At 38.0% G+C, this 17,295-nt stretch overlaps 1 protein-coding gene across 2 annotated transcripts in view; it reads left to right on the top strand.

Annotated features, from left to right (window-relative positions):
- LOC114146139 (cAMP-specific 3',5'-cyclic phosphodiesterase 4B-like) overlaps positions 1-17,295 on the top strand; it is a 67,786-nt gene that overhangs the window by 33,675 nt on the left and 16,816 nt on the right. For both annotated transcript variants that reach the window (XM_028019955.1, XM_028019954.1), the window contains exon 8: positions 2,597-2,646. In XM_028019955.1, coding sequence (XP_027875756.1) covers positions 2,597-2,646 — 50 coding nt within the window. The remainder of the gene's footprint in view (positions 1-2,596; positions 2,647-17,295) is intronic.

The following is a 17,295-nucleotide window of genomic DNA, read 5'->3' as shown; positions in this document are numbered from 1 at the left end:
AAAGACAAAACTAATTTGCAAGTAACCTTTCAGCAAAATACAGGAGCTTGTTTCAAGTCATTAATGCTTTAATATTGATGGAAAAATACTACTTATAATTTGCCAATGAAGCAAGATATTTTTCTTATGTGATAAGAAGTAATGTTTTGTTCCACTGACAGATTATTTCACTTATAACTCGTACTTTTTCATCAATACTAATGAAAAGTTACCTTTAAGTTATTTTGACTTATTTCAAGTACACTAAAAATTAAACCAAAAATCTTTGGTAAATACTTGGTCTGTTTGGATGTTTCTGTCCAAACTAAAGCTATTTAAAATACTTATTTTTCTATTTTGTGTAGAAAAGGAGCTGAAACATTTAGCTGTTAAAAATGCCTCACATTTTCCTGAAAGAACTCGGCATGCCAATTTGTTTCCCCAGGGGGCGCCAAAACACCATAAACATTAATGCTAAAGTTAGGTTACAAATTGATTTGTTAAATTCTGCATATTTTCAGTGATGTGCAGAAATGAAATCCCTACAAACCACAGGGAGCTTTTATTTCTTTTTCTTTTGTGACAGAGGTGTTTGCCCCATTTTACTTCCTGATAGCTCAATATGAGCAGTTGCATCAGCTTGACCAGAGGTGATGCAACCTCAGGGAGAAGGGTCACTGTAGGTCTGTGACGGGTTCAGAGAATCCAGAGAGCAGCTGTTTAACCTTTTCTGCTTTGACGACAAACATGGTCGCTGAAAGCAAGACAGCACGAAGAGAGAGAGAGAGCAGCACTTTGTTTTATATGATTTCTTACACAGCGAGTTTTAGACATGTTCTACATGTTTGTTGAACATCAAGTAGGCAAATGTTTTTTTGTTTTTTTTTATATGATCGGACAAAACTGCAGAGTCATGAAGAGGAAAAGCAGGAACAGGCACACAACTGTCCTTCACAAATATGAAAATGTCTAAATGTGTATGAAAATATGGGGGGATTAAGCAGATTGCAGATCGAGATCACAAATTTTTGTTTTAAAAAAAGTTATTTTCGGATATCTTCCAGTGTAACCTGGACCGAGGAAGCAGCACCGTGTTCTCTCTTCTGTGTTAACATAATGCAGCCTGTTTTCCCTGCTACAACGTTTAGAAAATTAGGGTGGATGACTACAATCACCTGGGTGATTGATGACTATAGATGCAATTTATTCAGTTCACAATAGAAGACAATACACATTATTAGAGTTTTTGAGAACAAGATGAGATTTCAACAAGTTAAATGTTTTAATGTCTTAGCATTCAGGAATTACTGTGAAGGTTTCACAAATCAAAAAAAAAAATTTCTGAGTCATTGTAGAATGACTTAGTCCACTTTAATCAGACTTGGTGTTGAATATCCTAATTCTAAAGTGGTCTTGATTGTAGAAAACATTGTTCATAATCCTTTTTTGTGTTTTCACAAGTAGAATAAATCTCAAATTGAATTTTTAAAGATCCTCTTTTCAGCACAATCCAGGTCAGGTTTGAGCAGCCCAAATATTTTTATCTAGAGACCCAGTTGAGATTCACCAGAAAATAGTGAATGGCTTACAGGCTGTTGTCAACTGAGCCACCCGGACCAGCAGTCTGACTCCGTAACAGGCAACCAGAGAGCCGAAACAAGAGCTTCAAACATCGACGGTGTCACTCTTAAACCATTCGCCCTCATTTTCCAGGGTTTTAATTAGACACAGTCATGCTGACAGCAACAGGTTCACACTTCATCGCAGCAACTTGTGACATGAAATCTTGCTAGGCCTCAACTGTCTACCCAAGGTTGAGCACCGCTGGAGCAAGGCAGGCACGCCAACTGCTGTTGGTTGTTTCACCTTTGTTGAAATGGCAGCCATGACATGTAGATACACTCCAATAACTCTGCAGTCATGGGGAGTGTCAGTGGTGGACTTATAGAACTTATTTGTGCAAAAGAGGTGGAAGATATGAAACAAATGAGCCGTTTCAAAAACCTTCAGAATGTAACGCCACAAATCTGCAAGCGCTGTCCATCACCTAGCAACCCAAGAGGAGCTCCACTGCATTTGGCTTCTGGAAAAGACTTACCATCTAGAAACCACTTGCTGCATTTTTGCTAGTTGTGCAGGAGGCTCCACTTCTGCTTTTCAAATATGTATGGTTGTATAATTGTGCATCTGTTTGCAGCCATTTTCACGTGTGAGTGCAAACGTTGAGTTGGGGGGCCTGGCCAGCAGCAGCTTATTTGGATTGAAAGTGACAACAGCTCATTGTGAAAAGCGATCAAAGTAGGCTGAACTGAGCAGACCAAAGGTTCCTTCTCTGAGAATGGTTTTGTGCAAAAAATATAATGAACATGTTTTGTATAGGTCATAGACCTATTCTAACCTGCTCAAGGAAGCATAATAGATCGCCTGTAAACCTAAATCTGGGCCAGTTTTCTTCATGTTTTGTTGCATGAGGAGTTTTTGGTGTAACTAAAGTACAACATGCTTTTGCATCAGCCATTTGTATTGAGCCATTCTTGATTACCTGTGAGTTTTAAATTTTAAAAAAAAGTCTCTTAGTATATATTTCATAGGATTCTTGTCTATTTTCTTGTTACAGAAGGTCTCCTGCTGCAAATCAGCCTTCGGTCACCAAAGTCTGTCTTTCAGGTAAATGCACTTTCTGTCACAAACAAAATGCTGTCTCAGTGAATTTGCATACTTGATTCCACCTGCAGCAAACTCTTTAATCACTTCTTTTAATCACACTTTTAAGTCACTTCTTGCTTAAAAAAAATTTAACAGGCACAAGAAGTAAGAAAAGTAACCTCATTGTGCTCAAAAATATGCTTTCAATGTTATAAACTAACTGGTTAAAAAGCTTGACGTTCCACATTTATGTAAGTAAAATCTTTTTTATTTGAGCCTTTTGTTGGCCGTCCTTTTACACCTCAGGGAGAGAGCCGCTTTCCCAGCTTGTGATTTGCCTGGGAAATATCTCTGTCATAAAATGAGGTGTTGTCTACACACGCTTGAATCTAGTCCTGCCAGTTCCAACGGCTTCCAAGTTGGGTTCAGGTACACATGATGAACTTCACACTGTTAATTTCTGGCTCATCATCCAGTTCAAACAAACTGCAACAGACAACTTCAAAGGATTTTGAAAAACAGAAATTGGTGCACGAGTTTGAATTGTGCAATTTCACTTACCCACCGAGGTTCAGTTCACACAACCACAGTAATATCTGGGTATATTTGCGGAGAAAAAACCCACTCTTTTGTAGATAAAATTCTGGCCAAATATATTTTTTTTCTGCTCTTGAGATGTGTAGCTTTCTTGAATTGCAGTCAAGCAAAGTTAGTGCATGCACTGCATGCATCGTACATGCAAATTAATCTCCTGAGTTATTAATGCAGTAGATTATTATTCAATGAAAGCAGTAACAAAAATCCCATGCACAGCCATTTCACCTGTCAAAAATGGCAGGCATGCGGATGAGACTGCAGAATAATAATCGGTTTCAAAGTCAAATTATGTTTATGTGAAATACGGGAAAGAGAAGCGACAAAGGCAGGGGAGGGAGGCTGGAATAGATTATTGGTTCCTGCTGTACTGGTTCTTCAAGCCCAATTGACGTCAGCGATTGCCTGCACATGGGCGCTCTCAACTCCCTATCAGCACAGATGGGCCGCGCGCGTGGCGTCCCGCAGCAGGAAAAAACACCAAAAAAACACAAGGCGGCTGCAGAAATCTTACTGTCCTTCCTCCACGCTCCTCACAAACCTTGACCTTCCCCAAGTAATCGCTGACGGTCTCTGCAAACCGTCTCATTAGGCTCGCTTGTGACGCACTGTGGAGATAGAAGGAGGGGAAAATAAAATAACCGTCCAAGACGAATGTTTTCTAGACTTCCATATCGCATGGAAAGAAACTGTTCAATCCTCTACTACTGGCCTGCTTCCTCTGTGGGTTTATCCCCAAAACTCTTTGGCTTGAAAAGATACCGTTTTGTATCTTTCTGAGTTTCCATACCTTTTTTTTTTTAAATATGTAAGCCTGAAAGGAAGACTAAAACAAAATCCAAATATGAGATAAAGTCACCCCAACTCCAGACTGTTAAAGTTCTGAACATACAAGCCAGACACAGCACAAGAGGCTGATAAATGAAATGATCAAAAGTAGTAGAAACATGACCTTGGCCAGTGGGTGAAAGTGCTTTCATAGACTTCAAACGAGAATCAGGGGTTACAATAAAATCAGCTCAGCACCAAATGCGTCACTGGAGGCTTTTCACCTTGTTAAACATCTTACTCTTGTGACGTGAGGCGGGGAGGATTGGAGGGTGGTGGGGTTTAGCGGATCGCGTCGCAGTTCACCAAACGCCTAACAGGCCCCATCACACGCAGTCTCGTGAGTTGGCAGCCAACAAAGGACTCACTCTTCCCTGACTGATTCCGATTAGAGGCTTTGCTCCAAATGATCCCCGATAAATTCTACTTCACTGGGGAAAACAGAACTTGACGTTGACGTCTCCAAGCATCAGAATTGAATTGTTGAGGAAAATCTTATCACTCGTATGAACTGAAGTGTTGTCACGACCGACCGGCCTTCTGCTCACGGAGCAAAATGATTGCAGTGAATAAACGTTTTAATCAGTTAATGAGAGCCTGAGGAGTTAAACGTTTCAGTCAATACCAGCTGAAGAGCGGTCAGAGAACTAGAGAACAGTTTGATCATTTTTTTCTGATACTTTGGGTACTAGCATGTCATGTTGACCCTTTTTATTGTTTTGGTAATTGAAGTATGCTGTAAAAACAAAGTCTTACCAAGTACTATGGGTATAGTTTCTAGTGCAAATATCTTAGTTTTGTCTTATTTTAAGTGTAGTGACTTACAAGTGACTTCTCAGCCAAATTTACGACATTGTTTTAGGTCAGTAATTCTTAAACATTGATGTAAAAGAACAAGCTCCACTGGCAAGTTTTTTTTTTTGTACTTATAAAAAACATTTTCCAATCATTATAAATGAAAAACTTGCCAGTGGAATTACTTGATTTTTATTTATACTGACTTAAAACAAACTCTAATAACCTGATTAAAGTTACTTGTAAGTTCGTTTTGTTCGTTAAAGTTACTTGTAAGTTTGTTTTGTCTCTAGAAACTAGACCAAAAATACTTGATAAGTTTTTTTTTTTCAGCGTAATAAAAGTTGTGAATGTGAAAATGATATTCTCCATTATATGAAAACACAGAGACTAAAATTGTCACAAGAACGTGAACAAATTAATACATCCGAGTGCTCGGTGCATCTTACAGGTGCTGCTCTGTCTTTCTATAAACTGTTCATTTAATCAATCTTCAACGTTGCATAAAATGTTTCTATCTTTTTAAAAATTGTGTGGCACTTGGTGCTTTTATTCATTAATATCTTGACAGATAGAAAGGTGCTGATTGGTGCAATTTTCTTTTCAACTTTGTTCACATCGCAGCCAGATTTTTCTTATGTATTTCCAGCTCTAACACCATATTTTTAATGCTTGATGGCTACTGATGCTGCTTAATTAGAATGTGAGCTAGCTTTAAAACGTACAGCGTGACTCGGGGGCTTCATTATGTTACACAATGTGACAAACTAGAAAGAATTCATCCTCCAGTGAAAACCTTTTTAAAGCCTGTGTAACACAGACTTCCATGACGCCTGCATGGTTTTGCATGCTGATGCTTTACCTGAATAGCATGACAACGCTCAGTTTTCTACAGTATTTAATCTGATTCATGCTAAGTGAGAGCGATAAAGTGCATTTTTATCATTAAAACCTTCAGAATTAATTCACATTTATATAAATATTAGAGGACACTTTGAGATAAAGCACGTTTTATTTCATTGTTCTGATTAGATTTGTATTAGTTCAACACCTTACGGAGCAAAAACACAAGCGTACTTCACCACTTTTTACAACTTTGGAGCAGTTCCTTTACCCGCTTTATTAGCGAACCTCTGCATGTGGATGCAATTTTATTCCATCACTGAATATATTGGACATAAATTAAAACTAACATTTAAAAGTGTTACATTTTGAAAGCTCATCAGCCACAAGGTCATTAGCATCTACAACAACTCTTTGAAGAGAATTGTATGACTTAAAACAAAATTTATGTTCCCTCTGGGATTAAGAATGTCTTTGAATTGACTTGTACTTTAAAATGTTTTCAATGGGTGTGCAGATTTTTATCTACACAGAAGACTGCTAGTAGATTTTATGAGGTCTGTAGCAGAGACCTTCCCATTTAAAACACCTAGTACCAAATGGAACATGTCGAAAGTATCTGGGCAGCGTAAACGTCTGCTACCAAAAGCACAAAAACTTCATACTAAGTGATCAGATTTTAGTTGATTTTTACTCTCTGGTTCAACAGCTACTCTGCTCTCTAGTGTGTTTTACTACAGACAATAATCTACCAGGATATTCCTTCTAAATAACTGGATGCATGAACTGTTTTTCATTGTTTGAGACTGGAGTCATTTCAATAGGGCAGCTTTTCTGTTGATGCACTTTGGCTAGCTAGTAGCTGGAAAATTACGCTGTTTATTGAAAGTGGGGATAAATATTGCTTGTAAGTTTTTACTGGGGTAAAACCTCAGAACAAAACCCCACAACAAAAACAAAACCATTTTTCTAATTTTATGTCAGTTCTGATGTTTGGTTTGGTTTCTTATGTTTTACCACTGAAATGAGGTTCTAGTGTTGTTATGCTGTTTCTATTGTAAAAAGTTTGCCAGCTATTCCCTTTTATGTCCACATACCGTATAACCAATATCGCCTGAATCCAAGCTTCTAGCTCTATTATATCAAATGGAAAAATTAATGTAGACCCTTTTTAGTTCCAAGGTTGTTTTGAATTAAAAACGTTCCGCAATTTTCCCTTATCCTAAAATCAGAAAAGTGCAGCCTCTGTAAATGACATTCCATAATGGCACTTCTTATCCAAAGCTAATTTGAAAGAGTCAGTTCTTGCTTCCTGTCAATCTGTAACTGGTTATCGGGTATTTTGCAACAATTTAGAGTCTTATTATTGTCAGAGATGCATTTAAGATACTTATCAGACCGTTTTATGTTCAGAGACATTACAAATAGTCTTAAGGGCTTCATCTCGGATAAAAGCTTTAGTTAGCACATTAAAGCATTAAAGCAACTCAATGTCTGAGTATGACTGGTTTTGAAGAAAATGACTTGCAAGCTTGTCAGAAGACTTCCGAGACAATGCCAGCTGGACAGAGGTGGAAATGTTTGTCTATAACTTACAGCATGATGGCTAAGAAATCAGCAATAGAGTGATGAAGCGACATTCTCAAGATTAGTGGGCTGAAAGACTTTAGAAGTGAATTGAGAAACAAGGGATTACAGATTAGATTGTTAGTTTTCCTGCTCAAAGTTGAAGAAATGCTGTTTCTTTCCCACTAACGCCTTTCTTGTGCAGAATGCGGGTCAACGTGCCGTAGCCCCACTTCCTTCTGTTTTTACCACGGTTGATCCAACGTCAGCAGCAGATAAAACGATGCTTCCTCACTGTGTTAAATTAGATTTTTATGTTCACGCCATAATCACTTTTTTCAGTTGACTTAATGAATCATCAGTGGACTGAAGGTTTATAGCACTTTTCTAGTCACATTCACCCAGTCACACTTTCAGATGCACACACATCTATACACCGACATGCACATCGGGCCAACTTTGGCTTAATCGCCTTGCCCAGGGGATCAGCGACATGTGATGAGAAAAAGCTGGAATTGAACCTACAACATGCTGATTGCAAGACAACTCTACCAACTAAACCATACATCAGGGTTCCCCCAAGGAAACTTGCTAAGCCTGGTGGTAGGGACGCTAGGGGAGTCCACCAGCGTGTTTTAAAGTTAAAAAATGTTTAAAGTTGACAGCAACTTAGAAAATATTACTGGGTAATTATGTGTCATTGGAAGACATTATTGAAAATACCTGATCACCAACTTTAAAGTCTTAAAAAGTGGCAAACATAAAAAAATATATATATGTATACACCAATTTTTTTATGAAACAACTGATCTATTATCCTTCACTTGTTATTTGGTTAGCTGAAGTTGTTAGCGTGTAGAACAGGAAGTGATGCGGAGATCCGGTGAATGAAAACAAAAGACATCTGACCTCAGTTTCAGTTCAAAAACATGAATAATAAATTTTTTTGTGTTGGAGTTCTCATAAAATTAGTCCTTTATTCTTCAAAAATAATGGCTTCATTCAAGTAATAATACGATTTTATTCTCGTATGACTTCAGCTCTATTCATGTGTCATGATTAGATTTTTTTTTTTAGCCTGACCTTTTATATTTCATTGTAGAGTCGACTTAAATTCAAAGTTCAGATGATCAGAAGCTGTTAAACACGCTTGTCAAACAATATTGCTGCGTTGGCTGTACTGATATCACTCCAAACTATAGAACCCCATGGAAAGCACTGGATTTTTTCCAAAAGTTAAAATCTCCAGAAACCAAAAATTCAATCAATTGATAAATTCGATTTATCGCACAGCCCTACCGCAAGCCGGTGCTTCTAAAACAGGGTTTAAATCTAAACGTGTCACTGCTGTTTGCGGATTTCCTTAGAAATGTCACATGGATCAATGTCGAGAAATCCATGAGTATAAGCCGACACCTAAAAGCAGTCATTTGTGTTGAAATGCATTCTTCGTTTATTTTGATCCTCTTCACTGAAACACAATACAACAGAGGGAGGAGCATTTACCAGAAAACACGTACGTATGTAGTGACGCAATAACTTGGCATCCACACAGATTTCTGCTTAAGGAAAGAAATACCCAACCTGTTCCTAATTGGTTTTTTTGTTTCTTTTTCATAACACCAACTCTCTCTTTAACCTTATTTTAGCAATGAAACCAGTTTGGTGGGAAATCCTTCATGCTGCCCTGATGCATTAAATAATAAAATAAATTTTATTTTCCTTACCTACTTTTGATAAGCAAGTCAAACTGATTAGGGTGGTTTTTTTTTTACTTTTTTCGCTTAAGGATAAAACTGATATATCCAAAGGAAATGACAGTGACTGAAATGAAGAGGTAAACATTCTTAATAAAGGGCGATACTTAACTTTGTGCGTAAATTGTCCGGGGCGTGGGGCCGCACACAATGGTGATTACTCATTAATCTTTTGTGCCTTTTTGTAAACATGCTCTAAAGCAAGTCATGAATGGCTTATCCGAAACTGCAAAGGTAAAAACACAATAGCTTGAGCTGTAGTGTTTTGTTTTTTCTTTAAGCTGTGGAATATTTAGAGTGAAGTATACTTTAAGGAGTTGGTTTTAGAGGCATGACAAATTATAAGCGTTCTTTTAAGTAGGAATTATCTTATCCTCCTACAAAGTAGGTTTGTTTGGCAATTCCTTTAACAATTATCGAGAACTCTTGAGAATTGTGCATCAGAATTTCCCATAATAAAAGAGGGAAACAGAGTTCTGAGTAGTTGAATCATTTCTTGAGAACCTCAAAGGTTTTAAAGTTGGGGAGCACACATCCCCCACTTTTGGACTTCAGGAAACTTTTTAAACAAGCTAGCCAAAAATAAAAATAATATTCTTTAGGGTTAGTGCGATTCAGTTCACCCCATATTCCACAGTCCAATATGGACATAAAAGTTGATTTAAAGCTCTGGACAGGCAGAGATGAAATGAATGCAATCCGAATCATTGTTTTAGGTGCTATAATAATGCTGCGTCTTTTTCATTTACCATAAATCTGATAAGATCCTGTAGAAAACTGCCAGGGATTGAATGTTTTTTGATTCATTGTGAAAACATTTGTAGGTATTATCTGTCACTGTGATTCAGTGAGATATCTGCGACTTTGTTTCTTGAATGTCACTTGAGCGGCTGATCCGTCAGCCTACTTCATGTTGTCACATAGGTGCTGTTCAAGTCGTTTTCGAATTTCCGTTTGAGGCTTTAGTCAGGTCTTAGTGTTTGAAATTGAAAGCAGCTTTTTCAAAATTACAATTGCTCTTTAACTCGGGGAATGGTTGCTTAGGATTGCACCCGACCGACACGAAGTAGGCCGCATCACAATTCAACCGATGCATCTCTGCATCAATGTTTAAATAAATATGAACAATTTCTTAATTCTGAGGAGGAAAATAGCTTCATTCTGCTATTTGATCCTCTTTTTTTAAAAATAAAAGTTCAAATATAGAAACACGATACACAATTTATTGTTTTTAATGAGTTCCTGTAAACGGGTTTTCATAAACAAGAGATGAATGGGTTGTTTGGCATACAGACAGCTGACCAGACGCTTTACTGCACGCCTGATGGTCAGAACCGAGCTGATCCGTCATATTCAGTCTGGCCAGCGGTCTCCACTAATGCCTGCAGCAGCCACTCTGCTCCGCAGCGAGAATCCATTTCACATTTTCCGGCGCCTCGGCCAAAGGAAGGGATCTGGCGGGCCGAGAGCAAGTAGCCTGCTTAAGTATTTGAATTATGCCATTGACGTCAGCACAGTCATAAACTTCAGCTCGACCCATCCCTCAAACTTCCCCGTGCCAAAACGGCTCCATGGAGCATTGTGAAGGAGCCGTCAGACTGGTCTTCCTGGGGTGCGTGTGTGTGTGTGGGGGTGTGCGTGTGTGTGTGTTGAAAGCTTTTTGTTTTGATAGGTGAAGAGATAACATCAGAGTTGTAAGCTATGCAGAAACTTAATCAGTGACAGTTGTTTGTGAAGATGTGATTGACGGACGGTTTCAGGGTTGAATCGACTTTTTTTTTTTTAATGTCCATGAGGTTCTTAGGAAAATGCAACAATTAAAAGTGACAGCAAGCTTATTTCAATCTGTTCCAAACTTATCTTTTTTCGCACACTTATTAGTTTCAACATTTAGAGATCAAAGAATACTAAATAACATCGGTGCATTTAGCTCAATTAAACCAAAATGCAACTATTATCTCTCATTGTTCCTCTACACGTTTGTCCGTTCATTTAGAAATATACATTTTAAATTTTATGAAATGGTCCAAACCAATAGAAGATATTTGCATATAGAGCAAGACACCTACTGGTTTTCTTAAACCAGCACACAAAGAAAATGATTGACACAAGCTTTGTTGAGTGCGAGCAACATTGCTGTAGGTAAGTCGGCAATCACTACCAAGATCTTTAAAATTGCACGTTTCCCCGTCACGTGGACTCCAAGCTGACTTTTCACCCAAAGACCAGGTTAAAGTCTCACTGCGAATATTTTTTTTTTTGTTTCATTTTAAATATAATTGCAAAACCTATTTTTCCCCTCTGACATTTGAGGATGTACTGACGTAGATGTGGGGTGATGCAACTGTAAATCAATGTAAACCAGTGAATCATTAAACCACCCCAACACCTCCCTTTAACACACACACACACAGACACACACTCCTTCATCTCCAGCTCTGCAAAGTCACAACAGTGTGAAAGCGTTGCATGTATTGTCGTCAAAGGGCTCGCGTTATCCATGGAGTTGTGATGGAGAATGGGACTGTTTGCATACGTGCTGATAGCTTAGCAGTATTTAGATTTAATCAGAGGACGGTGACTCAAGGCTGCAGGTCCTTCAAGTTCACAATAAGTGATTACTAGTAGCCCGATCCTCCTGTGCAAGTTTCTGGAAATGCATTTTTTTTTAAAAATCAGAAAAAGTATTTTTCAGTCCTGGTAGTTTCAGCCTTTTGTTGAAAACTGACCATGTTTTGCCTTAGCCTACTTTTGAATAAAAACAACTCAATCCGTATTAGTCAGGCGCAAGTCACCGAGTCATTACTAATTAGCAACCTCAGGTTTACGTCAAACATTTTTTTTAAACTGCTTATGGCAACTTCTTGACTGATGTGACTCGGTTCACTAACAAAAGTAAAGGGCAAATTTTAAGCCCTTTAAAATTTTACTAAATATCACTCATGCTTGAAAAACTGGTTCTCGTGATAATCATCCGTATATTTCTGTAGGTGACTCTAGTTCCAGTTCCAATTAAATCATGCGTCACATTTCATTTTATTTTTTATTTCATTCACTCATTATTCAATGTGAATAGTTCATGTACTGATTAAAAGAAATCATGAATGAAAAGTGCAAACTTATATCTGCAGACATAATTCTAATACACAAACAATAAAAAATAGACAACAAAACGTCAGCTTATTTAACGCCATTTCACTTCAACATAATTTTCAAATTTTTTTTAAATGCAGAAAGAGGCTTAGATTGTTTTTTCTCGCTGTCAAGATACATTAGTAACAAAACATGGAAGTAATTAAGTGCCTTTTAATTATGGAGCAGAAAAGTTTTAAAAAACACAATAGGGAAATAATTGATCAAATAAAGTGACATTTTAAACAGATTTTCAAAATCAATAAGATAATTGTTGAAAATAGTCTCCAGTAGGCAAGAAATGCCAAATTTTTTGCTTCAACTAAAATGGATGTAATGGGCCGAAATCATGGGGAGAGAATCATTGGTCGGCCCCTTCAGAGTCCCTGACGGTGTGAAAATGACCTCAGCAAAGTAGATGGACTTTCTGACTGATCACTTTCTTTCATGGTTCAAAAAGAAGAGCCGTACCTTCAGTAGCAAAATCATCTTCATGCATGACAATCCACCATCTCATGCTGCAAGGAATACCACTGTGTCATTGGCTGCTATGGGCATAAAAGGGGAGAAACTCATGGTGTGGTCACCATCCTCTTCTGACCTCTGACCTCAACCCTATTGAGAATCTTTGGAGTTTCCTCCAGCAGAAGATCTGAGGGTGGGATGCAGTTCATATCAAACCAGCAGCTCTGGGAAGATATTCTGACATCCTGCAAAGAAATTCAAGCAGAAACTTTCCACAAACTCACAAGTTCAATAGATGCAAGAATTGTGCTGTGATATCAAAGAAGGTCCTATGTTAACATGTAACTCTGTCTGTTAAGATCGTTTTGATTGAAACAGCTTTTGATTTTAGTACATGTGGCCACTTAATACTGCACATTCAAAGAATGACCTTTTGCAGTTCTTTATAATCCATAAAATGTTTAGAAAATCTGCTGTGCATAATAATTTGGAACAGAGCATTTTGAGTTTTTTATTTTTGAAAAAAATACTGTTCTCATTAGGAGCTTTGTTCAGTAAAATTTGATTTATAGTGTAATAGTTCATGACTTGAAAATTATACTGACCATCATTTTCATTGACCATTTAAGAAAATGTGAGTAAATGTCACTTGCATAATAATTTGGAACATGGTATAGATTCCTAAATACAATCACCATTATCTTAACATAAATTCAGAATTGGAGAGTGAGACAGAGTACATAAACTAGGTCAGGAGTGTCGTGTTCATGTTTTTGGTACCAATAAGCTTTGTTAAATAAGACATCTTGAGAATGGCTGTACATCTTTACTGCTCTTTTCGTATGAATGTACATTTTGGGTAACTCCAAGAAGTGTTTTAAATTAATGATTAATGTTTTAAATTAATCATTGCCATGATTGTATTGTTGCATAAAATCATGGCAACAAAATAATCTGTTCTCTATTAAAGAACTTCACCATAATCTCACATTAGTAAAAATGTTTTCCAGATGTTAAAATGATCTAAATTGACTGTCTTCATTTATCAAAGCCAAAATGAAGACGCTGCATGTGGAAAACTAATCATGCTCATCGTTTATTGATCATCAGCAAAGAAAACCACCTGAAAGCAGGACTTTTGGCAGGTTTTGCTGGGGTCGTCCGTTATCGCACGTAGGGAAAAACAGGAGACATGACATAAGATGTAATTGTTGCGCTCCATAAATCTTGAACAGGTTATAGAGCCAAACCTTTTGAAGTTCATGGAAGTTCAGGGGAAAACAATATTCACAAGTGGAAAGATTTAAGACAGTTGCCAAGGTTTCTTGTTGTTGCTTAAGAGAATTACATAAGACAGTTCTAACTTCATAAGCCACACCTTAAATGTTGAAATTCTTGAGAGCAGGAATAGAACAACTGTGGCTCTTTATGGAAGAGGTACTTTATTCTGAACAGTATATGGCAAAGTTGTATCTGGAACAATAAACGTTTGACTAAAGTAGAGATGTTTAGCAATGTTGGCATGTTGGAAAAATAAAAACAAAATATTAGCTTGCGCTAAATCCTATGCACAGTGTTGGAAGCTTGATGATTGGAGTCCTGCAGTCATTGAGTTGCTGGCTGCGTTTCCATTACAAATGTGTGCAAACATTTGTCGATATTCCGCTAATGTTGGGGGAAAAAAACAACACAATTTTGCAATTGTGATATTTCCATTGAATAAGTAATGCAATTAAAATGGCATGTAAATATGTTTGTACACACGCCATCCTCCTTTTGTTTTCGCCAATAGCAGCGTCCGATTGTTGATCTTGTGACTCGTGCAACACACAAAAAAAGGTTTGTATTTAAAAGGGTTTCTATTGCATTTTTACAAAGTCATCCTAGCACAAAAACGTTTCCATCACATTTCGGGAGTTTTTTTGTTTTTTGTTGTTTTTTTTCTAAATTGACGTATTTCCGTTAAGCTTCTTCATTTAATATGGTAAATGTAAATGCAGGTAATGACTAATTTCTCTGTATACCAAAGCATTGTAGAATCAAATGTGTGTCCGTCTGTCTTACAGCTGAAGCTTGGTCCAGACTACCTCGTGAGCAATTAAGCAAATTTAGAGTGTGCCACTGTGCAGCCTAAATATTGTGAAATCTTCTTTTGTACAATTGTAGTTAGTTTATTATATCCCGACATGTAAAAAGTCTGAATAAAAAGGGTGTACTTTCATTTAGACATAAGGAAATATACTTTTTGTGATGTTTTAATACTTGTACTGCAGGGAAAACTCCGCTCTAGATGTTAGAATAGCATTATTGATGAAAAGAAGCTGTAGATAGTTTGAGGTTTGAGACTTGGCTAGGGTGAAAAGGATGTAAGGGGAAGGTGTCTTGGTGGGACCGAAGGCCTGGACCCGGCCCTGGTCGTTAGTGCAGTTGATGACTCTTACAGAAGCTGTTTTGTGGTCCTCGAAGGGAGTGAAGGAGAGCGCGGATGCAGACAGAGTCTGTCTGCACACTGAGGTCTGTTGTCCTCTTTGCAGGTTTCAGCATGTGGCTAAAACATTACTGCCTCCCAAAAAAATCAACTTCCACTGAAAAAGGAAAGAAAAAAAAAACAGGCTGGAAAAGTACCTGTCTGGAAGCAGGTTTGTCAAACGGATCGTGCGTCACTCCTTCGTTGACTGGTGATTCTGTGAAATGTCAGCCCACTTAGCTTTGCATTTATGATCAGCTGAAGGTGATGATTGGTTCAGCACTCCATCAACTCGGTGTGTGTGTGCATGTGTGTGTGTTACTTGGTTTTTCTTTTGAAGTTCAGCTCAAACATATGATTATTACACAACTCCAGTTAGAGAATGATAGCCTCAGGTTTTCTTTAGACAGAAAGAAACATATCCCCCGCTTTTTCTTTGAGTCATCTCCTCCAACGCTGGTCAAATTTTCAGTTGATTCTGAATCATAAAACAGTTTTTTTTTGTTTGTTTGTTTTTTTTACTTTTTGAGTGCCCGAATTTAAATAAATAGATGGCATCCTCCAACAGGGTTTTGTTACATGACACATCTCAAGCACCTGTATATTGTTACATCCTACCTCTGAGTTAATAGTCATTTTATTTCCTTTTTCATTTTTGAGGAAACCAGAGCACATGGAGTATACCCATGTATAAACTCACAGAACATCCAAATGCCACAGAGAATCCAGAGCCTTTTTCTACAGAGAGACAGTGTTAACAACTGGGCCACCCTGCACCCAAGACTGAATGACTGCAACCTTTGCAACAAATATGATCAAATTATTAAAATGCGAAGACAGGGGCGTGCTGTGGTGGCGCAGGGGGTTAGCACGCCCCACGTTTGGAGGCCTTAGTCCTCGACGCGGACGTCGCGGGTTCGACTCCCGGTCCCGACGACCTTTACCGCATGTCTTCCCCCCCTCTCCTCACCCTCCTTCCTGTCTGTCTACTGTTGAAAAAATACGAGCCACTAGCGCCGCAAAAACTCTTCGGAGGAAATAAAATGGGAAAAAAAATGCAAAGACAATCAACTGACTTTTGCTTAAATGGAATATGCACAATAAAACACTGTCAAATAACTAAACATACTGGCCATTGTACAAAAAAATATATACATTGAATAAAATCTTAATCAAACAAAATTGAAAACCTGCTAAGCCCGGTGGCGGGGGTTCTAGTGCAGTCCACCAGCAGCTGATCGTGTTTTTGTGTTAAAAATGTTACGTTGCATAGAGTTGGTGGTGCACAACCAGGCATCATTATCTGGAAATAATAGAGCATGAGGTCAACAGGCAGGTGCAGGGACGGCACAATTGGTGTACAACCCTTCGCGCCCAGTTCATTGCGCCAACTATAAATTTAGCTTAAGCCGTCTTTACTGGTAATGTTCCTGGTGTATAAAATCCCCTATCTGAAATAAACAATGTGTAGCCTGGTGGGGGGTTTATAAATGGGAATACAATCAATATATTTGACATGTAACAAACAGTAACATGTCAGTATTTAACCAGCATAAAATTCTAAAAATATTTGGTTACTGGTTGTGTATTTTTACTCCACTGCCAGATGTCGACGTCAGTGGCTCTTTGATGCTACTGTGATGAGATGGTAGAATAAATTTGTAGCTGGTCTGACTCTTGTTTGACTTAAAATATCTGAATTACTGCCTATCTGATGACATGACCATTTTCTCCTTCTCCACGACATTCTTCTTATTTTCAAGCAGTTATGAGGAACAGTGGCAAAACCTGAAGCTTCTACCGCGCATGTTACTTAAAAGGTTGCTGCTAGGTAACAAAGAAGTGAGAGAGTGAGTTGATACCACCAACCTTTGTTAGCTGGGCCATGATGGGTCAAGAGGTCAAAGCCTTTCCAGTATGTCATGCAGTTCGGGATCGGAGTTCAGTGAAATTGTAGAATATTCTATTGGATGTATTTTCTATTCACATTGATCACGTATCTATTGCAGTAAATCTTATTATTGCTTTATCAGCCAGTATTAAGTTTGGTTTTAGCCAAGTTGGGTGTCTCCATTGGCAGTGTGTTCCTCACTGTGGTGGTGTGAATATTGACAGGGAATTGGATGGCCCATGAGACTGAGAACAAAATAACATAATTTTTGTCATGCAACTGCGACAATGAAAACCGATTTCATCACATCAACCCAACCACACAGGGTTCTT

This window comes from Xiphophorus couchianus, chromosome 6 (assembly GCF_001444195.1).
Source record: "Xiphophorus couchianus chromosome 6, X_couchianus-1.0, whole genome shotgun sequence".
Lineage (NCBI taxonomy): Eukaryota > Metazoa > Chordata > Actinopteri > Cyprinodontiformes > Poeciliidae > Xiphophorus > Xiphophorus couchianus.
The sequence above is the reverse complement of the archived record's forward strand: the minus strand, read 5'-3'. Positions and strand labels throughout refer to the sequence as shown.